This window comes from Neolamprologus brichardi, chromosome 5 (assembly GCF_056152115.1).
Source record: "Neolamprologus brichardi isolate AB-2024 chromosome 5, ASM5615211v1, whole genome shotgun sequence".
Classification (NCBI taxonomy): domain Eukaryota; kingdom Metazoa; phylum Chordata; class Actinopteri; order Cichliformes; family Cichlidae; genus Neolamprologus; species Neolamprologus brichardi.
This window is the reverse complement of record NC_142108.1, coordinates 538,411-562,789: the sequence shown is the minus strand read 5'-3', so window position 1 is coordinate 562,789 and position 24,379 is coordinate 538,411. Positions and strand designations below refer to the sequence as shown.

Sequence of the window (24,379 nt, the reverse complement as noted above, 5' to 3'; positions counted from 1 at the left end):
CAGGGAAGGAATTCCTTATGACTGCTGTGATGTTGTAAACAGATGATCATTCCAGCTGTCAGAAAAGGTGTAAAACATCTTGGAAGGGTTAAATGTTCCTCCTCTCTCCCCAACAGGTCGCAGCAGATGGCCCCGCCCCTCCACAAATTGTCATTTGTACAAATGACAATTGCCAATATAATTCTAACACCGCAGATAAACTCTATACATTTTTATGAATCTCCCCCCTACCAAAAGCTGTAATATCAAGCTTAGAGAGACACGATAAACCTGACCGTACTCAGACAGTTGCTTTCTCTTATATTTATTTATTTAATTACATTTATATGAAACTACATAAACAAATGCGTCAAACTTAACTGGTGTATTTCTCAGCTTATCATCATGTCCTGGGACAACTTCCTACCCCTGTGTTGGTTAGCCATGTTTCCTGTTATTTCTAAAAAATGACCAGGGGCAGCAGGCTACACAGTAAGTCATGGGTGATCGCTGCTTTCTTGGTTGTGGTGCTGTGTGTCCAGACTACTGGCTGAATAGTAACATAGTCCCTTGCTGTGCCTTCTCTCAGCCTTCCATCTGCTCAGGCTGGAGCAGTGACCTCAGAGAGCAGCTGTGGTCCTTCAGGTTTGCCTCAGGGAGGGTCAGGTACAGTGCTGGACATTCCTAATTACTTTGATACTTAGTTATGTACTTCAGTGTTTCAATACATAATGTGGTGAGAAATGACCATGTGTGACAACCAGAGATTACGCGTTACTGCCTCATTCAAGTAACGAGTAAAGTAAGGGATTACTATTGCAAAAACGGTAATTAGATTACCGTTACTTTCCCGTAGGAACGCTGCGTTACTGCGTTACTAAAACCGTGATTTTTTTGCGAGAATGTCTCATGACAGTGACGTAAGCGAGTGCGACGTTCGTGACAACAGCTGTGTGCAGATCAACAATGGATCATATATCGAGTGCAGAGAGAGTATGAGCGTGCAGCGTTTAAAGCGTGGAAGTACTGACCTTACTTTGAGTTTGATTCCATAAAAAGTGACAAAAACATTAGTGTCCGTTGTGCGTGGGAAGAAAACTTCTTTTTACAGCGAAAAAAACCCTAAACTTCCGAACAAGCTCCGAGTAGCTACGACGTAATGGGAAATTTACAGAGAAACTCGCGGATTCTTCCACTGACCGCGGCACACCTGCACCAGGGTAACCCTCCGCCTACCCCACTCCTGCTTTACAGGTGAAAATAGAGCAACAGGACCGCTAGTCTTTGACTTTATTTATTTTCTGCTGTGTTTTACTTGCATCTATTTGAAAGAGTGAGTGTAAACACACACAAAAAATATTTTATTTTATGTGCTGGAATGTGCAGAAAATAGGTTTAAATATTAAACAAATTTCTTCCAGTCAGAGAATGTTGCGTATAATTTAATATTTGCTTGATGCATAAAGTTAAAAGATTAAAACTAATAAAACAAGTTTTAAAAAGAGACTTTTCCATTTGATTACATTTTGTATGATGATTATGCAGAAAAAGTAGAATTGGGCTGAAAGATCTATCACTTTATCACCTATTCAGGTTGTAAATCGTGTTTTTAAAAAGTAACTAAGTAACTAAGTAATTAATTACTTTTGAAAATAGGTAATCAGTAAAGTAACTGGATTACTTTTTGGGGGAAGTAATCAGTAATTAGTTACTGATTACTTTTTTTCAAGTAACTTGACCAACACTGGTGACAACCCACTGCCTTTGCAGTATGTTTTCCCCTCAGTGTGGTCTTGGTAATTAACAAAGTTCTGTTTTTGCATTTGCTGGCTTGACAAAACTGAAAACATCCGTCAGCGACCTTTCTCTGTTTAACTGATCTTCCTGCTTTGAAAGTGGCACAACCCAGAACACTATAGCAGCATCCCACAAACAAACATTGACATAACGCTTATATTTGTCATTAGAATAAAAGTGCAGACTTTCCATTACAGTCTGCCAGTTCTGCTATGGACATGCTACAGACTCCAAGGAATGCCCCCTAACCCTAACCGATTTATGAGGTTCATAAAGTTCTCACTTAAAGCGACACCAGTGCAGCTGCCATGCACAGTAAGATCCAAGAAAAGAAACCCTTTATCTCTTGCATTTACATACCACGTTACATTCTCCCTGCTGCCTCTGATCCTTGACGTCCACTGGCAGTGTCAGCATAATGTGAGTGGGACAAAAGGTGCAGTAAACCTGTTTTTAGCAACAATAACATCCATCCATCAATTTTCAGGAGACTATTGATCAGTTGGTGGCCACCTGATAACTATTGGTCATGAGGGAAAAATCCGTATTCAACGACTGGTTTGCAAGTGGTTACAGGAGGATGTTTGCTGTTGCTGGGTTAAACTGATTGCAGTAAAGGAAAACACATTTTTCTATACTGAACAGAAAAGTCGTTCTGTAGAGACCGTCAGTGCAACTCTCCAGGTCACTGATGGGTTATTTGCTGTAACTCATTTAGTTCTACAACTTAGAGCATGATGTTCTTAGAGTGTTATTCACCTATTACAGAAAGATTTGCAGAGTGATTATGAGCGCAGATAAAACTGAAAACAGCGTACTAAACTATTTATATATCTGTGTAAAACACTAAAACCAAATCAACTTAGCAGATGCTGTAACTGAGAAATGTGCTTTTGTAAAAATATAACCTCATTGTTAAATTTCAAAACTTGTTTGGAAAGCGTCATCAACAGCTCCAAAGGTCAGAAAAGTTCAGGGTTTGTTTTGTCATAATATTTAATTCATTTCATTTTTATTAATGTAGTGATAAATCAGAACAAGAGGTGCCTCAAACGCTTTATATTGTAAGGCAAAGACCCTAAATAACTGTATTTAACAGCTCCATGGGCAAGCTTAACTTTTGAGACTGAACATATGATCAAACACAGCTCGAGTATCTATCAGATCAATCAGAGTGACAATGGAGAAGCTGACTTTCACTTGGGTCGTTTGTCTGCAGCTCAATGCTGCTCTCTAGTGGAGAGAGACGGCACTGAGAAACACTGATGCAGTTAAGAAAACTCTGTAAAAGTACATTTAAACCTTTAAGCTGCATAATAGTTCTTAATAGTTGAGCATATACAGAAAACTATCCCATCCAACTCCACAGGCCAGTGCATGAACCAAACCACCATCAGCCACTGACACTCATTTCCATGAGTATGCTCTAACCTTCAACTGGTTCAATGCATCACCACCTTTAAAAAATAAAGCGCATGTAACAGAGTTTTTCTTTGAAAGGCTGTATCAACCCTTCTGTATTTATATTTGTCTAATAGCGCTTTTTCGTATAAATTCGGAAACTTTCATATGCAAATTAACACTCTTCTAGCCAGAGAAATCCTTGCAGGTTAAGCAAAGTGATTATGTTGCACTGACATTTGATAACTATTAACTGAAAGAGAAGCAACCCTGTTAATGGAGATGAAGACGTTTTGCTAGCTGAAACAAGACTGCAATGTTTTCAATAATACTGCAGCAAACTGACCATTTTTAACTATCGTACAAGCCCCAACGATGTAAATCCCATTCAGACAGCTCGACAGGTGCAAATCACACAAGAAGTCTCCCTCAGATGCCATCACAATGGTAGTTTTCAAAATACATTACCATCATGATTGTTTTATTATCAAAATGCATTACATCTCTTGCTTTTTAAATCTTCTGGAGGAGAACAATTGAAATAGTTACTACTATGATCTGTGTAAAAATAAAAGCAAACCAACAGAAGGATCTTTACAAAAACAACAGAAAAAAACGCAGCGCCTGGTTTTTGGAGGAACCCCAGAACAGACCCAATGATTCGCTTCCATCCATCTGACAAAAGGTGGTCACTCAGACCCTACAAACAAAGATCATGCGGTAAATTCAGTGTACGATATTTTCTCCATACAAGTCTATATCACATTTCTTTCTATACAAGTACACATAATCATACATAATGTCCTATTGTGTTTTTTAGGTCGTATCTCTTTCAGTTTAAGGTGCTGGTTAATTTTGGGTCACAACTTTTATTTTTTTCCATATCTGTCAAACATTCATGTAAAATGAGTACCCTCCTGTGTGTTAGTGAGGGGAGAGGGTGGTGAGTTGTAGTGGTGGGTGTGTGATGGTGTCCAGTTGCACAACTGGTCCCCTCGGTCCTTGAAGTCGTCCACGCAAACGCGGCCATTCCCCCCCACATCCGGTCCTAAATGAAAACGTGAGGGAGCAGGCGGCCACCCTTGTCGCCTTGACATTAGTCTTAGGTCCTGCTGCGGCCGACGGGGGACCGTCGCTTTCTTCACAAGTCAGTATGTGTTGGTAATTAAAAGGGAAAAAATTCAAACAAAATACAGCATTCTGTGGAAAGGGAAGCAGCTCCAACAGGAGAGGATAGCAGCTTTTTTTTCACCTCCCTCGGAGATCCTCGCCCCTGATTCCCCTCAGCGTCACACGGAATGCAACGATTGGTCAGACAAGAGGAAAAACAAACAAACTCTGCAATATGAAAACCCAACAGCTTGGCTTAGAAATATAGCCCCACTAATAAACTTCTTTTTCCTGCATGAGTGTGTAGATTTGGAGAACAAAAACGATGAATGCAGCCTTGTGGGGTGGAACATAACTGGATTATAAACTTATAACAAATACAAACAAAACAAAACATGCAGCACCATGAATCAAAGAGCTGTATTTCTCAAGTATAATATCAGAGCAGTCCTAAAGTGAAACCAAAACAGTCCAGTGAGGTGAGAGAACAGAAGATAACACCAAGGCTGGGTCGCTGGGGGGAAATGGGCTGGTTTCATGTTTGAGAAAACGGAAGCTGGTATTTCTATGGAATGATCCTAGTTTTCAGGGAGAGCTCAAACTCCCCGTCTCTCTAATGCATCTATATAACGGATGATTAACAGGTCGTCTTCCCCCCTTACCAAATGAAACAATTACTGCAGCACAGACTCGGCCACTCGCCGAATCAGGTAACCTCAACCAAAACAAACAATTTAAACTATAACTCTTGCTTTTAGTTACATATGCATTTCAGCATTTCTCCAACCTGGATACCACAGTGACCACAGGTGTGGTAGAACTTTGTACAGACATTTGTGTGGAAGGTTTTCATTTCTGACATTATCGAGCCTCTCGAGGAACAATTTCAACTTACATATGATTTCTTTGTTTTTCTTTTTCTCTGAACGTGTCGTCCGAATCACTTTTCCCTCTGATTCGCTAATAATGTCCAAAGTCAATGATTCATCTTTGTGCAGGATGTGCTAATTATTTTTTATTCTTCTGAAAAGAAAGAAAAGAAAAGACAAAAAATAATATGGGACAAATTCTCAAACAAGTCCTTGTTCTTCTTAGGTCTGTACATTTGCCCTCCCCAAACTCCTGATCCCTGTTGTACTGCAGCCTCAGGGGTTGAGGAGATGCACAGCTCACACTCGCGCGCACACACACAAACACACACACACAAACAAGGTCCTAAAAGCTTCCTGACTGTGTCCTTACTCCGGATCCCTGGAGGGAAGAGTGCTGGAACTGACTGAGGTTCGTCCCTCGCTGGGGGTAGTGTGTCGGTCCGGAGGCCGACAGCAGTCTGGGGCTAGCCTGCAGCACTGCCTGACCTGGGCTGCCTGACTTCAGGCTGCGAGGTGCCTGATGCTGACTCCCTTTGGAGGCCTGCGCACCAGAGTCTGTTTTAGTCTGCCCATGGACCCGGGATCCTGGGGTAGGAGCCCCCACCAGGCCGCTGCTGTTCAAAAGGCTGGCTTTTAAGTGGCTGCTGCTGTAGCCTCCGTCCGCGCTACTGCTACCACTCTGCTGGTGAAGCGAGCCTGTCGCTGGCCTGGAGTCTGTTGAGGAAGTGGGGGTGGGACTTGAGTATGAGGCTGGGGGGTGGTCCTGGGCGTGTCCTTGGTGGGAAGAGGAGAGGCGCTGGTAGACGTTCTGGCCTGATGACGGGCTGTAGGAACACCGGAATGGCGAGCTGGAGGTCTGCTGGAGGAACATCGGGCTGTCAGTCTGTCTGTGACTCTCTGTGGCCTGCACACAAGTACACACATAGGCACACTGTGTGACACTTCAGCTCATTTCCAGCTCTAGATGTTTAATTTGTTTTTCAGAGAAGAGGGGGGAGGGAAAAACAAAAACACAACTCCCTTTTTTATTTTAAGAGGGGAGCCGCTCTTAAAATGAAGCAAGTTTGAGCAGTTTTTTTCCCTCAAGTCTCGTCTCAGGTACTGTATTCATCTTTCAAGGCCGACACGCCTGAAGTGATGCTACACAGGGTCAAATATCGAAACCTTGACTATTACTTCTACAACGATCTCTTATCCTGTTCCACTGTTTCTCTTAAACTTTGCTGCTGTAACTTCACGCTGCCCACTTTCTGCAGCGACACAACAAATTCCCTACGTGTGGGACTAATAAAGGCCATCTGATCTCTATTATCGTATCTTGTTGAAAAACATACTTGTATAGAGGGATGACTGCACCTCTAAAGAAAATGGAAGCGCTGAATTTAATAGGACAAATGAATTCAGCGGACTAATTGTTTTTGATCATCTCCTTCATAACGGTTGGAGAACAGAAGTCATTGTTGAATACTGAACTTAATTTACAAGTAACGCAAAACACGGACAGCAAGTTCAAAGTGATGTGGACCAGCTACCTGGTGAGAGTAAACAGAGGGGCTGTATCTGTGTGGACTCTTCGTGGAAGGAGCCATGGACGCTGCCTGCATCTCATATCGATCTACATCTGAAAACAAAACAGGAAAACCAATTTCACCACTGAGAAAAGAGCAAAATTAAAGAGCATACACAGATATTTCAACAGTTATTAAAATATAAATGAATCAAATTGCTTGTGACCATTTGTTGTATTAAACTATAGATTTGCTTTTGCTTTAGAGTGGCACACAGCAGGATGTAAGGGACTGCCAAAGCCAAAGTCATTTACCAACTACTATAAAATAAAAGAACATGCTACCACCAGGTTTTAGCTGTTAGAGGTGCTATGGGATCATCTCCTACTGTACAAAGAAATAAAGACGCCAAAGATGACGATTACTATATTCTTTGGGTGTCCTTTAAAAAACAGTGAACACTAATTTTCCTTAAAATAGCCATCCCTAAAATACTGCTTTATACTAGGCTGTCTATAAAGTCTAACAATATATTCTTGTTGTTGTGACGTTTCGAATGCATTCATACCAGATTCCTTCTCTATGGAGCCTTCACTCCTCTTGTAACTCCGGTCCACCTTGAAGCTTCTCAGCACTCGCTCTAGAACCCCCTGGCCTTCCCTCAGACGCTCAACAGTAGTGGGGACCATCCTTGGAAAACAGACAACTGTTAGATCTGCATTCATTTATTTATTTATCTGCTAGGCTCTGAATTATTGCAATTAACAAAGCCGAACATGTACTGAAAGTGAGTCATCTTTAAAAGGACTTCTCACCACTGGTTGTTGCTGTCCTGGCGTCTGGACTGCACTGACAAGCCCTGCTGCTCCGGAGGACTGACTTCCTCTACGTGTGGGACTGAGGTGGAGTGTGCTGAGGATGAGAAGGTGCTGTGTGGAGATGCTGGAAGCGGCATCTGCTGATGGTTATGAGGATGATGGGACTCCTTGTTGTAGTGGGAGGCAGGCTGTATGGAAGTGCCACCCAGAGAGGAGCTGCTGCTGGCTGGCTCCGAGTCACGACCGCTGCCCTGCTTCCTCTTGCGGTATTCCAGCAAAGACACCTACAGCAGCAGAGGGAAGAGGGAGTCTGTTCAAACCCTGCTGCTGAGCAACTGATGGACTCACTTATGCCAGGCTGCTCGCTCAATCACACCATTCACCAAGACTGCACTGAGTGACAGGCAGACCGCATGCACCACGCTAGAGAGGACTCACCTGAAAACTGTAATTACTATTAAAGAGTTTTTAGAGAAACACCTTCACCAGCAGAGAGCAACATCTGTTGTTCTTCCACGAACAGAGTCGTAGTCACGAGAGACTCAAACACAACGTACTGTTGCGTTGTCAATGCAGTGTTAGTACATAAGCTTCGACAGAGGAGCAAGCAACTTTAAATGCACCACACCATGATGCAATCACGCTGAAACAATAACTACGGAAACATATCCACAGAAGGTTCGAGCACACACACGACACATACACACACCTGCACTGTTTACAATGAGAATGCTCATCCCAGCTTAATGTCATCATGACACAAAAGAACAGACAGAGGGTTATGAAAGAGGCAGGGGAGTGGCATGACCACACACGCACACATCTATGTTTTTTTATTTATATTTATATATATAATATAAATATATATATGACTGACATGGATGGCTCCTGCCTGAATCTTTCAACCAGTTTAACATCACATGTGAGGTAAGCTACAAGGCTGTACTGTCAGAGGGACCAGATGTCAGGATCAAGTTACCACAGAGCACCAAAAGCTATCAGTTACCCCCCAATAAGGTCTACAAATGGTCGCCTATTAAAAGAGCATGAAAGATGTTTAAATGCCGAGCGCAGTTAATTATAAGATGTTTTTTATGCTTCTGTTGATTTTGATTTTAACAACCTTAAACGAAACTTAGATTGAAGAGTAAACAAGTCAACGTGGCTGACTGAAGGCTGTGGTCAGTCTCTCTAGAGCAGGGGTAGGCAACCCCAGGCCTCGAGTGCCGTGTCCTGCAGGTTGTAGATTTGTCCTTGCTGCTGTGTCCACAGCTGATTTAAATGGCTAAATGACCTCCTTAACATGTCTGGGAGTTCTCCAGAGGCCTGGTATTGACATAATCATTCAATTCAGGTGTGTTGACCCAGGGTGATATCTAAAACCTGCAGGACACCAGCACTCGAGGCCTGGAGTTGCCTACTCCTGTTCTATAGCATATGACTTAACCTACATAAGTTGCTAACACCCTTTATCCATATGGATTAATTACCTTGTGCTCGTTTTCTAGTGTTTTGTTTTGCTGCAGTGCCAGCTGGTAGAAACCAATAAAATGCTGGGACTTTCTCTCTGGTCGTGATTGTTATTTTCTAACAGATGAATTCAAACCCTGCAGCTGAAAAGTACTCGGAAATGCACAGCAGGAATCGATGGTACTAAACAGGCCGATCACAATAGCTGAGGGTTGTGTCACCACAACAGTTATATTTCCAGGGAGGCGCACATCAGATTACAGCGTAGGGTTTCAGAGGGGTTTGAGATTACAACACGACTAAGGCACAGATTTTTCGTTAAGGCAGTAAGGAAGTACATGTTACTGGCAGTCTGAGGAGCAATTGCTGCTTTACTTAAGTTTTTCCAAGCAGCTTCAGAACAATTATCAATCAGATTAATGAATGTTAATCTATGCATGCTACGCCCCTCTTCTGGTGCCACGTGATACTGTCTGTTTTCATTTTTGGGGGGGAGGGTTGCTGTAAACCACTTTGACAAATTTAGCCCCTCTTACAGTGGATGTGGATAAACCACAAGTCCCAGTTTGGAAAGAGCCATAGATGAGATGGAGCATGAGCACACCCGACACCATCATAACAATTTGTGGGATTTGTCTCTTGTGTTGAAGGCAATGGATGAACCTTACACACTTCAATGAGCTTGACTGAAATGGCAAAATAACTCTTTCTGGAAACTACAGAATCATAATTCGATGTAGGTTTTGGAGAAGGGGAGAGGGCAGAGCTGCTGGAGCATGGCGTGGGTGTTGTATGCAGATGCAAAGAAACAATATTTACATGCACACTTCTAAAGATGTAGTTGTAGGGAGAATATTCACCATATTTTGTACTGGCTTGTATTCACTTCTTACAGCTATTGCCTGGTAATCTGGCTTCCCTGTCAGCAGACTAATGGTATGCTGGTTGGCCCTCTGCCTTGGAAGAAAAGTGGAAGAGAGACTTGGCAAAGAGTGTCAAGGAGCAACGAGGAGGAGCAAGAGGAGGAGAGTAAAGGAAAAAGGAGGAAGGGTAAAATCTACAGACTGGAAATCATTTCAGATACAAATAAGAGGTCAGCTTCTAAATCCCTGCGATGTTTGGTTTTGAATACCGGACACAGGGGACCAAACAGATTTAAGACAAAGTTAATGGGCAAACAGAGCAAGGGGAAAAGCACATCATGAGTTCTGGCTTTTCAGTTTGTGTTTCACACAAGTTATTTGTGTCTGAGAAGTAACTTTACCTGCAAAGTTACCTCAAACATCTTTTCCGTGTATCATTAAGAATTGGGGAACTTGCCTTCTTTTTTTGTGGTGGATTGCTGGTGTGAGGTGGTGTGCCATTGTCAGGGTAGCCTCCTCCAAAATGGGGCTCTCCAAACGGTGACATGGACCCGGGGCCCACTTCTCCAAACAGGCCCTGGCCGCTTATCGAACCGTGGAAGGAATCTGCAGGTGAGAATCCCCCTTCTGACTGGGAGAGGCGTCGGTCGGTGGCTGTCGGGTTGCCCAGGTTGGCGTTGAGGGGAGAGCAGGTATATATGAGGTTGAACTCTGTCCTGAAGGCCTGCTCCCTGTTTTGGGGGTTTATGTCTGACAGTGGGTTTAGGGAACTGGTCCCTACAGAAGATGGGCCCTGCGAATCTTGGCCTGCTCCAGATTGGGAAAAATCATCCGAGGTCATGGCAACAGGGCTCTCCATGTTGGAGGGGAGTGACAGGTCTGGGAACTGCAGCCGAGAGGCATCGAAGTCTGTCTGAAGACATGGCTGAAGGACAGGACGGAGGAAACGGGAAGAACAAATAAATAAACGTCATCGTTATGTCAACAGTAAAGCCATTTCCTTTATCAGTGCCATGATACGTGAGAAGAAATGTACCTCAGGGGATATGGACTCGGGACGATGGACAGGAGACGCCTCAGGGGATGATATGTTCTAGAGACAAAACAAAGTCTATTAGAGTCAAACCAAGCGTGTCTTTTCCTGAAGTCTTGCAATCTGTTCAAAACCAAGAGATTGAGATGTTTAGGGGCGCTTACACACAGCCCTTCTAGAGTTTGCTGCTGTGCAACAAGACTGAACAACTAAGTGAGGTAATGTGAGGTTGTTGCAACAGGTCCTGACACAGATGAGTCAGCTGAGCGGAGTGCAGCTCCCTTGGAGTGACAGAAATTTGTACATCACTAAACCCTCCTTTGTGGCCTGTTGGATTTCCCTGGACTTTGATAGTAAATAAGCTCAGGCGTCAGAAAACTGTGGATATTTATGCCCTTACTTCAAACTGCAACGGCGTGTTGCAGCGGCTGGCAGGCAGCGAGGGCAGAGGTGAATAGGCCAGACCGTTGGGCAGCAGGGAGCCACAGGGAGTCTGGAGCAGTGGGTGGAGGGAGTCCTCTGGAAGCGGAGGGGTGATGGGTGATAGCGGGCGAAGCAGGTGGTCCGAGGGTGCTGGTGTTATTTCTGTAATATACTTGGAGCGACGCTTTTTAAAAGGTGCAGTGACTTCTGTGATTTAAAAAACACGACAAAAACAACACAAGAGCGTTAAGTAGCCTAGGACCACAGTTATTTATATTTGCAGTTACAAACAAACGAGTTCTGAATCATGCTTCACTGATCTGCTAGCTTTGGTGCTTTCTTAGATGGAGGTGTGGAAGCAATTACCACTGGACAGGGGGTTCGGTGTGGATCTGCTACTGGTGCTTTGCTGGGAGGAGGTGGACTCTGTGCCATCCTCCACACTGGCCGAGCAGCTCTCATCTTCCACCTGTTTGATCCATCTCTGCATAAAGACGACCACAACAAAGGGTTTATGAGAAAACAGACAAGAACACACTTGTTTTGCCACCAAATGTGAAACATCAAATGTGTGTGTGGGATACACACCCACCCATCCCACAAACACCGTTTTCCACGTTTACCTTTTTGTAGCAGCCGTAAGTGCCATCCATTTGGAGCGGACGAGGCCGGCGTCTCTCGGGGTTGAACGGGGAACCGAAGCGGATGTAGTGTCTGGGTGTGGTGCAGATGAGTGATGACTGAGAGAGACCTGGAAGCATGTTCAGCGTGGTGGCTAGAACTGTGGGGTCAGTGGTTATCCGCAGTGGGCGCTCAACAGGCACCTCCTGGTGGATTCTCTCTCCTCCAGGAATTTTGTCGTTTAGCCATTCTGTCACCAGGTACTGAGAAGAAAATGGAAAGTTACATTTGCACAGTTCATAGAAGGTAAAGGGTACAGTGGAACCCCGACGTACGAATACCCCATTTAACGAAAAATTCAAGTTACGAAGGCACTGAACGGCAATATTTCTGCCCGTGTTACAGCAAAATGCCCGCGTAACAAAATCCGCTGGCTCTGAATCATGTGACAACCCCCTTGGCTTTCGTACTTGCACTTCGCTGTTCCACTTGAACGACGTATTGTTGTTGCAGTTAGCAATTAGCCTATAGCCTATCGGTTACTCAAAAGGCGCGATGGGTGCTTAGACTTTCGTAAGTCGGGGTTCCACTGTATCACTTCTAGTATATGTAGAAAGTCTTACCTTCTTGGTCTTGGGGTACCGCAGATTGCCTCTGTTCATGCAGTTAAGGCCTTGGCCATCTCCATCTACAAGAGGACCGCCCAGGCTGTTCTCCCCGTGGCTGTGTTCAGCACCGTATGCACCCTGACTTCCCTCCTCGTCCACAGCAGCACCCTGATCTGCTGATGTTGGTGTTGTTGCCCTCGCTGCTGCTGCAGCTGCTGCAGCTTGTTGGGCGAGGGCTTGGCGTTGCCGTCGGGCACGCTGGGATGAGCTTGAGCGGTAGCGAGATATTCGACTCTTAGGACGAGGCTTGGTGGGTTTTATGGGTTTAGGGGGAGCAACAGGGGCAGGCGGGATGGGGAGGGAGGGTTTTTCTTCAATAGATGGTGCTTCCTGCAAAATAAATGCAATGATTAAACTGGCTCAATATAGAACACAAGAGAAATTAGAAATCTGAAATGTTTCTTCGTGACTGACCACAACATAGGTGGTGCGTCGCGTGCTGATCCCAACTCCAGTGTGTTGGGGGATGGAGGAGTTCCCTGTGGGGTTTCCTGCCCCATCCTCAGTTTCTAAACCCTCCTCCTTGACTTCAGCTCCTCCTATTCTTCTCCTCCTCCTTTCGAGGATGTTCAGAGACTATGTGGCAGAGATGTAAGTCAGTGTTATGTGACAATCTATCTTTTTTTGAATTACCGAGAGTGGACAACTTAAATCATGAAATGCAATGTGACTTACTTTTTTATTGGAGATGACCCCATTTTCATCAACTTCTCCTTCGTCCCCCTCTTCCACCTTAACTTCATCTGTCAGTCTCTCCTAATTGCACAGACAAGCATCACATGAGGTAATGACCTTACCTGACAAGCAACAAATTGAATCATTTAACGACTTCTAAAAAACCGCAAGCCTGCACTTTACAAAAATGTATTAACGCAGTGTTTATAGATGTGGCGATTTTTAATCTAAAGCTAATGTAGAACTCTTATTGCTGCCCAACCTCGACGCTGAACACGATTATTTGGAAAATCAAATCTAACCACGCGCACCTGTGCGCACACACACACCTCTGTGTCACTGGTCCCCTGTAGATCGCTGGTGTCCTGTTGCTGCTGCTCCAGCATCTGGTTTCCATCAGCAGCTCGACTGCCCTCCAGCTCTTTCCTTCGGGCTTTTCTCCTTCGTGTCTCGGCACCAATCAAAGGGGAAGGAGGCGGCAGGGAAGGGGGACTCACCAAGTTATCCCTAGGGCTCAGGTTGTGCTTCTGCACTGGGCAGTTTTGGTTGCTTTTATGGCAGGCACAGTCCACTTTGTAATTACTGTTATTTTGTTAAAAAAAAACAAAAAAACAATAAGAAAACAGAAACTGCCGATTAAAAGAAAGGAGAACGGCGGAGAGGACAGCAACTGACCAGCTATTGAACTCGTAGTCAAATCCAATGGTGACCTCAGCGTCTTTTGTGATTTGCCTGACAGCATAGATGCACAGATGGATCATGCCCTCAGCGATCATATGCCGGACCTGTGGTAGAAAGCAAGCTTATGGGTTGTTTTAGCTGCAAGAATTAACTGAAAACGTCAAACGTTGCTAACTAGCAAGCATTTAGATTTATTGTTCAAAATGCTTAACAGCTGACCTCGGCATTGGGTGTACAAGACCTCCTGATGAAGCGGGCGTCATTTCCGAAAGTCCTGGCATCAACGCACATCTCTACATCGTTAAATTTTGAGTAGAACAGCACGAAAGGGTATGGTCTAGAAAGAAAAATAGAGTGAAAAGCTGTTCACAGGTGAAACAACATATTCAGACAAAATTCCGATTACATATTTTGTAGTTTAGTATTTTCATTAACAATTACTTTTTGAAGAAGTGCCCATTGACTTCAAATTGTTGTTTGAGCATGACCTTTCCCCGGTATTCAATAATGAGTGTGTCCGGCTCCAGGTTCTTTGCTGCTCGGAGTATCTTCCTGTGTTTCTGCACCCGTGTTACTCGGCCAAGCTGAAGCTATAAAGTTATTTTTTAAAGAGACAGGCAAACATTAAAAATATTAGACTTTTTCCTTATCTTCTTTCATAAGTACATAGGGTATAAAGTAAAAACTATAAACCAAAATCTTGGACTCTTGGACACAGACTGCACTCAGAGGGGTTGGCCTTAATCTCAGAGAGCGGCTCCTGTTCAATCCTTTTCCTTGCAAGAAACAGCCAATCAGAATAAAGTTTCCTGGAAGGGGGGAGGAACTAAAATGGGCTATTAGATAGCGGATGAAGTGAAGACTGCACAGAGGGTCAGTATAACAAAGGATCATTTTTAACTGTCAATCAGAAAAGATCAGAGGATAAAATTAATATCACTGGGTTCTTTGAAAACAGAATTGCGATTGGATCTTAGCAAGCAGCCAGCAGTAGGGACGGGAATCGAGAACTGGTTTTTGTAGAGAACCAGTTCCCAGTCGTCCAATTCCTGGGAATCGTTAGTTTGGTTATGGGTTCTCGCACTCGTGCTACGATCAGCTGATTTCAGTTTGTGTGTCACAGGAGGAAAATAGTGGTGCAGTCTACAGCGTGGATGTGGATATTACTTTTATGACATAAAAAGGATGAGAGCACATTGGTTGAGTGGAGACTGCTACAGTAGAACGACCGTGGCAAATGCTTTAAAGTCTCTTTGTTGTGGTTTTCATCTTTGCTTTGTGTCCATACCTAACTACTAAGAAAGATCCTGTGTCCTCATTAGGATAGGGATTTGTGTTGTTGTGGGGCTGTAGCCTCAGGTTTATATTGTTAATTGTAATTATGAGACAGTGTCTTTGAGGTCATTTTACAGAGTAAGATGAAACTAACGTGAGCAGTATATCGAATGTCTTTCTCCTGGGTGTAATTAAGAAACGTACTGCATTACTTTTAAGAAAGTATTCTGTGTAATAACTTTTTAACTTTACTTTTGAGTAACAGCCCCAACACTGATCACAACAAAGACGGGAAAAACATCCAACATGCACAAATTCATTTGCATGAATGTAATATCTTTGATATACTGCTCAGAGATGATGATTCTCAAATTGGAGCAAGGAATCGAATCGATAAGTGATCGATCGATAATGGAATCAGAATTGCTCAATTCTTATTAATTCTCATCCCTAGCCAGCAGATTCCATTAAAACCAGTAATGCAGACACAATGGCACAACTAAGTCACTTATCATACAGACTGGGATGTTCTTCAACATTTTTTAAAATCTATGACTGACCTGCATCTGTGAGCCCAAAACCGTGTTGTTACAGGTCAGCTCAGTGCGGTTGATGGTGTCCATAGAATCCATTGAGGCATGCATCTGTGTGGTTGAAGCAGGTGTCGTGGCACCACTTTCGCCCTTTGAGATGGTGGTACTGGTTGATCGGTGAAGCTGGAGCAGTGTCTGCACATCTGCGCTGTACTGGTTGGCAAGAGCCTCCTCATACTGGTCTGTCCACTGGCGGATCCTGCTCTCCCATCCCTCTTCTGTGTTCTCATCCAACACACTAGCCTCTGTGGTAGAGTTCTGTGCAAAAGTCATGATCAAGAGAACTGTCTAAGAGTCTGTGAGATGCACAGAGAGGATTTTTTTTCTTAATGGGCTCTGTTGTCTAGAACGGTCTAATCTTACCTTCATCCTCATAGACTTCCTAGAACCCTCTCTGAAAGCCTAAAAGAAAGAAAAATAAACCAATTTAAAGAGATGGAGATTTTATCATAAAAACTGAGCTGGGGTCAATATATCAGTACAAGAAAAAAACAAAACAAACTCCATTGTGGATCTTACACAATGTAATCTTATGAGGCAGAGAGGGTTTGTGTGTCCATGCATGTATTGTGTGCATAAAAGATGATTTTCTTAGATGAAACATTAAAATACATTAAGAATAGCTGAATCTGCCCCACCTGCTAGCATTGCATTCAGTTAATATACGCCCAATTTCAAGAACAATCAACAATGAGTTGAAGTTTATAGGACAGGAGGATCTCCCGGAGAGCAGCCGACTGGCATCGGGAACCACAAAAGTAATGTAATGAGTAGGGATGGGTACCGGTATCCGGTGCCATGATGGCACCGGTTCTGACATAAACGGTAGTAACCAGACCGAAAAGCAGCGCACATTTCGGTGCTTTATTTTCCTGAGCTGTGATACACTTTAGATTCTAGCCGATCGTTTTACGTTTCCAAGGATAGTAGGCGGGCCCAGGTACGTACGTTCTTTTAGAGCAGAGCTACAGATTAAAAACGCCCAAGGCGAAGCGGTCAAAGTCTGGCTGTACTTCACAGCAAAAGATGCAAACTCAGCAGCCTGCAACAAGTGCTTTAAGCTGATACTGTGATACTGTCAAAGGAGGTAACACCTCAAATCTGATGAAACACCTGGCGACGCATAGCGGGGTTTTTTTTTAAGCCGAGAAATCCACAGTATTTCATAGCTTGCTGCGAGACCTCACACCGAGCACATCTACTGCGGGTGTGGTGCCTGTTATCGGACCTGGAGTTAGCAACATCCCCCAAAAACCCGAAGAGGAGAGTCCTGGCCCCTAGCCCTGCCAGTGTAGCAGAAATGATGAGGATGATGATGCAGCAGCAGCCGTTCTTCTCTGCGTGAGTAGCTTAATGTTGTTCGTGTGTAATTTACAGTGGGGCAAAAAAGTATTTAGTCAGCCACCGATTGTGCAAGTTCCCCCACTTAAAATGATGACAGAGGTCAGTAATTTGCACCAGAGGTACACTTCAACTGTGAGAGACAGAATGTGAAAAAAAAAAAAATCCATGAATTCACATGGTAGGATTTGTAAAAAATTTATTCGTAAATCAGGGTGGAAAATAAGTATTTGGTCAATAACAAAAATACAACTCAATACTTTGTAACATAACCTTTGTTGGCAATAACAGAGGTCAAACGTTTACTATAGGTCTTTACCAGGTTTGCACACACAGTAGCTGGTATTTTGGCCCATTCCTCCATGCAGATCTTCTCAAGAGCAGTGATGTTTTGGGGCTGTCGCCGAGCAACACGGACTTTCAACTCCCGCCACAGATTTTCTATGGGGTTGAGGTCTGGAGACTGGCTAGGCCACTCCAGGACTTTCAAATGCTTCTTACGGAGCCACTCCTTTGTTGCCCGGGCGGTGTGTTTTGGATCATTGTCATGTTGGAAGACCCAGCCTCGTTTCATCTTCAAAGTTCTCACTGATGGAAGGAGGTTTTGGCTCAAAATCTCACGATACTTGGCCCCATTCATTCTGTCCTTAACACGGATCAGTCGTCCTGTCCCCTTGGCAGAAAAACAGCCCCATAGCATGATGTTTCCACCCCCATGCTTCACAGTAGGTATGGTGTTCTTGGGATGCAACTCAGTATTCTTCTTCCTCCAAACACGACGAGTTGAGTTTATACCAAAAAGTTCTACTTTGGTTTCATCTGACCACATGACATTCTCCCAATCCTCTGCTGTATCATCCATGTGCTCTCTGGCAAACTTCAGACGGGCCTGGACATGCACTGGCTTCAGCAGCGGAACACGTCTGGCACTGCGGGATTTGATTCCCTGCCGTTGTAGTGTGTTACTGATGGTGACCTTTGTTACTTTGGTCCCAGCTCTCTGCAGGTCATTCACCAGGTCCCCCCGTGTGGTTCTGGGATCTTTGCTCACCGTTCTCATGATCATTTTGACCCCACGGGATGAGATCTTGCGTGGAGCCCCAGATCGAGGGAGATTATCAGTGGTCTTGTATGTCTTCCATTTTCTGATGATTGCTCCCACAGTTGATTTTTTCACACCAAGCTGCTTGCCTATTGTAAATTCACTCTTCCCAGTCTGGTGCAGGTCTACAATTCTTTTCCTGGTGTCCTTCGAAAGCTCTTTGGTCTTGGCCATGGTGGAGTTTGGAGTCTGACTGGTTGAGGCTGTGGACAGGTGTCTTTTATACAGATGATGAGGTCAAACAGGTGCCATTCATACAGGTAACGAGTGGGGGACAGAAAAGCTTCTTACAGAAGACGTTACAGGTTTGTGAGAGCCAGGGATTTTCCTTGTTTGAGGTGACCAAATACTTATTTTCCACCCTGATTTACGAATAAATTCTTTACAAATCCTACCATGTGAATTCATGGATTTTTTTTTCACATTCTGTCTCTCACAGTTGAAGTGTACCTCTGGTGCAAATTACTGACTTCTGTCATCATTTTAAGTGGGGGAACTTGCACAATCGGTGGCTGACTAAATACTTTTTTGCCCCACTGTACGTTGAGTAGGCTAACCACGTTATTACATTAATGCATGTAAGGTGAACTAGCAAACATCATCATAGCTACATGCGGCTGTCTTCTTGTTTGATGGCAGATGCTCCCTTCACCCTGGACAAAAAGGCTAAAATGACCAAAGAAAAAGTGGAAAACAGTTAAACATGGGAGGTTTTTGGACAAAGTTTGTGTTTTTTCCATTGATTAAGCACTGCTTCCAGCCAAGAGTGATACCATATATGCCCCATAGCTGCAGAAAAGGCTAACATTGTTATCTTTTTACAAAAAAAACAGCTGAACATGAGAGGTTTTTGGACCAATTTTGTGTTCTCCATTCTTTAAGCACCGTTTAAGCACCAGCACCGTTTCAAAAGTACCGGTTTGGCACCGGTATCGGATAAAACCTAAACGATACCCATCCCTAGTAATGAGCCTGTGGGAAGAGCTGTGGGCTAGCTAGTTTGCATCAAATTAACTAAAATTGTAAAAGAAGAATGAAGAAATTTGAAAATACTTTAACTGATTCAATTAAATCTTATTTATATAGCACCAAATCACAGTCACCTCAAGGCACTTAATATTGTAAGATGCAGGACGTGCAATGACAAGATGATGTAGAAATAATAACAGTCACCTGTATGTGGGAAACTGTATTTTCTCACACTCTGCTTTACTCACTTTAATCTTCTTGGCCTTCTGTGCTCCACGGGCCTTCTCTGTGCTCTTCTTCCTCTTTTTGGATTTGCTCCTTTTGACTCTGTTGACAGTGAGTTTGATGCTGGTTGGTGTGTGCTGGGTGGCAGTATAGGAGATGGTGGAGGGTGACACCTCTTCATCACCACTCTCTGTTGCGCTACTCTCTCCAGCTACAAAAAAAGAGCAAATTAGCAGGTGTTGATAAACCGCCTTCTCTGAGATGAAAACTGTAGTTTATGAAGTGAACTGTGATACCTGAGACATTTTCTGTTTTTTTCCTGTGTTGGCCTTTTACTCCTTTCCTTCTGTCCAGTCCCCTGTGATACAAAGGCAACAAATCAGACAAAAAAATTAAAGGGGGTGATGTGATAAAGGCTTTTACCGCATGTTGTATTATTGTCACAGCCTGAATTTGAATAAATAATAATTTTCTCTTATTTCCATTAAACAGGTTAAGTGCTACACACCTATGTTCCAGCATTGAGACAAGACGGGCTTTTACACGTCTCACCTGCAGTTGTCGCATTTGATGAGCAGGCCGTCCGGCGTCAGGTTGCAGTGACACCAGGAGGCCCCGTCCTCCTCTGAGGAGCTGTCGCTGTCGGCCGAGTTGTCCTCAGCAGTATCGTGATAGTGAGAGCTGCGTACCACGCCGTTGAGATCCATACGGGGAATGATGGTTTGAGAGAGCGGGGAGGCGGGTGGGGTTGGGGGAGGGGGCGCGCCATAGTTGTGATCCTGACAACACACAACGGAAGACTGTTGCATCTTCAAACAACGGGTGTTCAGGCAAAAAAGGGAAACGGAAAATGGAGACGAATGAAAATGAGGGCAAAAAAAAAACCAAGTATGTGAAACAGTTCAGTTGTTAATACCAGAAGTAGTGTGTGGTTGCAAAAGACTAATAGCAGGACTCATATTTATACATCTAAACTAGAAACATCACCAGTTCTTAGCTTTACTCTTATTGTGAAATCATAACAGAAGACACTTGAAAAGATTAGGAAAAAGGAAAGATCAGATAGATTAAACTGGGTCATTTTAAGCCACTAAAACATTCACAATTGTACACAAGTAATCCTATTATGAAAAGTAATACTTCAATAAGACATGCTATGATTAGAGCTGATGATTAGGGAAGAGCTGTGTGAACTCACAGCATATGGTAGCCCCCGATACCCATGACTCTGTGCGCTCCCACAGCTGTGGTTGTTGTAGTTTTTCTCATTCACTGCAGGGCTTGCTTCAACTGACTCAGGGCTGGAAAAAATAACAACATATATATTTAAAACATTGTAAGTGACACATAGATAATGCTGTAGACATTTCCCCACTTTGCCTTTTTTACCAATGTTACACAAGCATCTGTTTTAATAAAGATCAGTCACTAGATGGCACCAAGATGCTTCACTCGCTGCCCCGCCTGGAAGAACAGCAATTTAGGAAATGGAATGTGGGCCGCCATTATGTTATGCAACTCCCTCGCCCTTTAGTTAGGGTCTAACCAGACAGGGAACAACCTTTCCTACTCCTGCCTCGTACTCCAATACTGAAGCTAACATCAAGGTTAAAAACAATAATAATAATAATAATAATAATAATAAATAACCATGTGTGTGTAGTATGTCTGTCTTTTTTTTTTTTAACTCCCCTGCCTGAGCTTTGCAGGAAACTAAAGGGGGCCATGAACAGGGTTGGATGGGAAAGGGTCCAACTGCATTCCAAATAACCTCAGTCACGTAGGCAGATTTACCTTCAAAGAAGTGGCAACTGCGCTCACTTGATCTGTCTGTATACATTTTTTTCAGATGCTATTCAATAGTTTGGGCACGGAGAAGAACAACATGCATCTAGCTTCTTAATAAGAGGTGGAAGATAAGAACCTGTGACACAGGGAGAATAATTCAACTCTTCTTTTTGTCAGTGTAACAGACAGTGGTTGTTTCAAGTCAACTTAAAACCCTGAAAATTCATTTTAGAAGTCAGTTTTACAGTCATGTCAAAATGTCACATCTGGTATTTTTTTCAATGTCTATCAAATTACAGACTTCATGTAACATCATGTACTCTATTTTTACAGTTTTATGTTCAAAGTACAAAGCAGTCCCCTTAGAAATTATTTCAAAATAACACATTTGTTTATGCATTGTGTAAGCGGTTCTTGAATTCATAGAGGGGACTGGGGGTGCAGCAGTGTTAGCATCATATTCATACTTTGTTAGAAACAAATAATCACATTTTCCAAACACAGGAAATGCCCTTCAAACAGAAAGAAAATGTTCTGCTTTATGATGACGACTGCCATTGCTTTCAGCATTTCTTTTGCCACTCAAGCTACTTGACTCTTTTCCCTTTGTCAGATCTTTGCAATCTTAAATTCCCTGTTCAACCACATCAATGCTTATGTTTAACAAATAATGAGCAGCTAGAGCATTATATAGTGCCACATAAACATTAGTCTATCTTTTCCAGACATCTTTGGATGGTTGAAAACTTGTCTGACTCCTTGTTATGCAGTACAGTAGCAATACATGTAGATAATCAGGTTAAACAGGAAGTTTGTTTTCCTGGCACTCTTGTTCTATTTAAGCCATGTTACATCCGCATGTGAGTATGAGGAGGTTGGGAGACATTTTAATCAGTCGAGCTGATGATCTTAACAACAACACCCAGCTCTTACAGAACATTTCTTGCAAGTCACACCTTGCTGAAACTGACTACGTACTCTGATCCAGCAGCCATATCTGAATAAGACGTTTCAGGTGTGGTGACTCCCAGAGCGATTACTATGCTCATGACGTCCAGCACAGCGACGCGTGGGAGGGGGGGAAGAGGGGGGAGGAAGGGGAGGGGAAGGGGGGGGACAGGATGGGATAGGGGAAGGAGGAGAGGTGAAGCGAGGAATCACAGGGTCCCAATTACAGCAACAGACCACTCCAGAGGTGGGGTGCCGCCGAGCCGTAGCCCACGGCTCACGGTCATGGGGGACCTGAGAAGAATGGGTACAAGACAGACATGCCATCAGTTACATACAGATCCACTGCCTGAATACAGACAATCAACGAACGGCTCAAAATAATCAATGCATCTTGGAATGAACTGCATATTCAATCATAGACATGTTATCTTCTATAGACAGCTGTGTGTCTAATATCATAAAACAGGAAGTATTATTGTGATTTAACTGTAATATCAGGAATGGCACAGATATAAAACGGTTCCAGTAAGGCATCAAATGCCAACCTTTTTGCCCCATTTCCTGAAAATCTTGGACTCGAGAACAATTTACTCACATTTCAAATCCATTTCACGTTTTTGCAAACTGTCATCCAACAACTATTCATCCATACCTGTTGTCTGACATTTCAACTGCAGTATTTATCATTTACATTTAGTCAAATCCTTTAAAAATGAAAAGTCAGATGGTTTACTCTTTATGTTTAGATCATAATTAACTGCTATTTACAGCTAATAATTTTCGAATGTCTTACAAAACGTAACTGTTTGCTAAACATGGTATTTTTTCCTGTTATGTTTGGCTAACATTTCTGCTCATTTATCCTTATTGTTAGCTAGTTTCAACTTCTCGTGTAGGCCTTTAACAAAAAGCTTTCACTTGTTACCAGTACCAAGTAAGGTATTTTTGTATTTATTTGTGTATTTCTACAGGTTTTTCATGACACCTAGCCGTTAATTTATACTTCCTGTTCTTAGTTTTGTTTATTTAAGCGTTTCATTGGGGAGTGGACCGTCAGTTACTTCCCACGAAAGCAACCCCGACTCCCACCCACAAAGGTACTTGTACCCTTGGTTGAAAATCACTGCAGTAAACCAAAGGGAAAGTGTGTGCAATGCCAGGAACCTGGACACACCGCTAAATTGAATGCAGCTGTTAATCATTTTCATATTTAGTGTGGTTTTCCTGTTATGGAATCAGAGTGTCAGCATTGAAAAAGGGCTACAGACTTATGTTTAGTGAAACGCTGACTCTATACCTACTCAAACAACTTTCCTTGTCACAGCTGTTTGATTAAACAATGAATAAGTTACTGAGTTGCCTCCGACAATTTATTTGTTTCAACAGCTTTTCAAAGGTCAACATTTATGGTGAAGTCCATATTTCTGATTAGACACAAAAAGATGACCACTAACTGAATGTACATCCCCTAATGAAAGAGACAGGGCTTGTTTATAAGGGCTCTTTACCATATATAAACATTAATATATAAACAACTACCAGAGTTTACAACAGGTTACTGCCTTTACTGAAAACTGACAGTGCTGTCAGGCTGTCACGACCACGTAACCTAAACATTAAACTGGAAACCCACTGTTGCACAAATACCGAAGAACCAAATTTGCTGAGTCATCTTGACAATAAAGGCTTCATGTAGTCGAAGAGAGCATTTATCTACAATGACAACTCGATATGGACATTGTGTGATGGGCCCATCTCTTATCCATACGGAGGTGTTTAACATGGAGGGAGGTGAGACTATTCAAAGAGCAGAAAAAACAACCAGGGGATTTACAGCTCTGCTTACACTCCCATCAGGATGCAGTAATGGAGAAACCAATAGGAGGCGCTTTTTTGCTCAGACAGCTGTAGAGGTGAGTCATTCAAGATGAGGCCCATCCCTCTTGTCATGTGACCACACTTAGCTGAAACACTGACCCACACTGTATCTTGTTCTCCTGCTTGCGCTCGCTCAACGACCCTGACAGAAGCGGAGCTAAAGGCAAGATCTGCAGAAAGAGGAACGAGTCTTCCTGTGCGCTGTTCACACGACAATCAGAGGATTTGGCTCTCACCAAGGTCATCCCCTGGTCAAACAAGCACATAGATACATTCGCTTATAAAACCCCATAGTGATAAGATCCATTGCAACAAGAGTAAGCCCGACACTCAAACAG

The 24,379-nt window shown here is 43.2% G+C and overlaps 1 protein-coding gene across 4 annotated transcripts in view; it reads right to left on the bottom strand.

Moving 5' to 3' along the window:
* Positions 1-3,606: 3,606 nt before the first annotated feature.
* The window catches only part of setd5 (SET domain containing 5), a 31,322-nt gene continuing 10,549 nt past the window's right edge, over positions 3,607-24,379 (bottom strand). The window contains exons 2-25 of one of the 4 annotated variants that reach the window (XM_087840458.1): positions 22,191-22,454; positions 20,623-20,725; positions 19,977-20,233; positions 19,721-19,782; positions 19,448-19,635; positions 16,151-16,189; positions 15,755-16,045; positions 14,361-14,509; positions 14,139-14,256; positions 13,914-14,023; positions 13,568-13,820; positions 13,239-13,319; positions 12,978-13,139; positions 12,519-12,893; positions 11,898-12,158; positions 11,641-11,758; positions 11,252-11,481; positions 10,855-10,911; positions 10,276-10,743; positions 9,816-9,908; positions 7,483-7,769; positions 7,236-7,357; positions 6,692-6,780; positions 3,607-6,063 (exon numbers count right to left, since the gene is read on the bottom strand). In XM_087840458.1, the coding sequence (XP_087696584.1) occupies positions 5,503-6,063; positions 6,692-6,780; positions 7,236-7,357; positions 7,483-7,769; positions 9,816-9,908; positions 10,276-10,743; positions 10,855-10,911; positions 11,252-11,481; positions 11,641-11,758; positions 11,898-12,158; positions 12,519-12,893; positions 12,978-13,139; positions 13,239-13,319; positions 13,568-13,820; positions 13,914-14,023; positions 14,139-14,256; positions 14,361-14,509; positions 15,755-16,045; positions 16,151-16,189; positions 19,448-19,635; positions 19,721-19,782; positions 19,977-20,233; positions 20,623-20,725; positions 22,191-22,261 (4,545 nt within the window). In that variant the 5' untranslated portion in view covers positions 22,262-22,454 and the 3' untranslated portion in view covers positions 3,607-5,502. The remainder of the gene's footprint in view (positions 6,064-6,691; positions 6,781-7,235; positions 7,358-7,482; positions 7,770-9,815; positions 9,909-10,275; positions 10,744-10,854; positions 10,912-11,251; positions 11,482-11,640; positions 11,759-11,897; positions 12,159-12,518; positions 12,894-12,977; positions 13,140-13,238; positions 13,320-13,567; positions 13,821-13,913; positions 14,024-14,138; positions 14,257-14,360; positions 14,510-15,754; positions 16,046-16,150; positions 16,190-19,447; positions 19,636-19,720; positions 19,783-19,976; positions 20,234-20,622; positions 20,726-22,190; positions 22,455-24,379) is intronic. The other 3 variants (XM_087840459.1, XM_087840460.1, XM_087840461.1) reach the window with 3 other exon arrangements.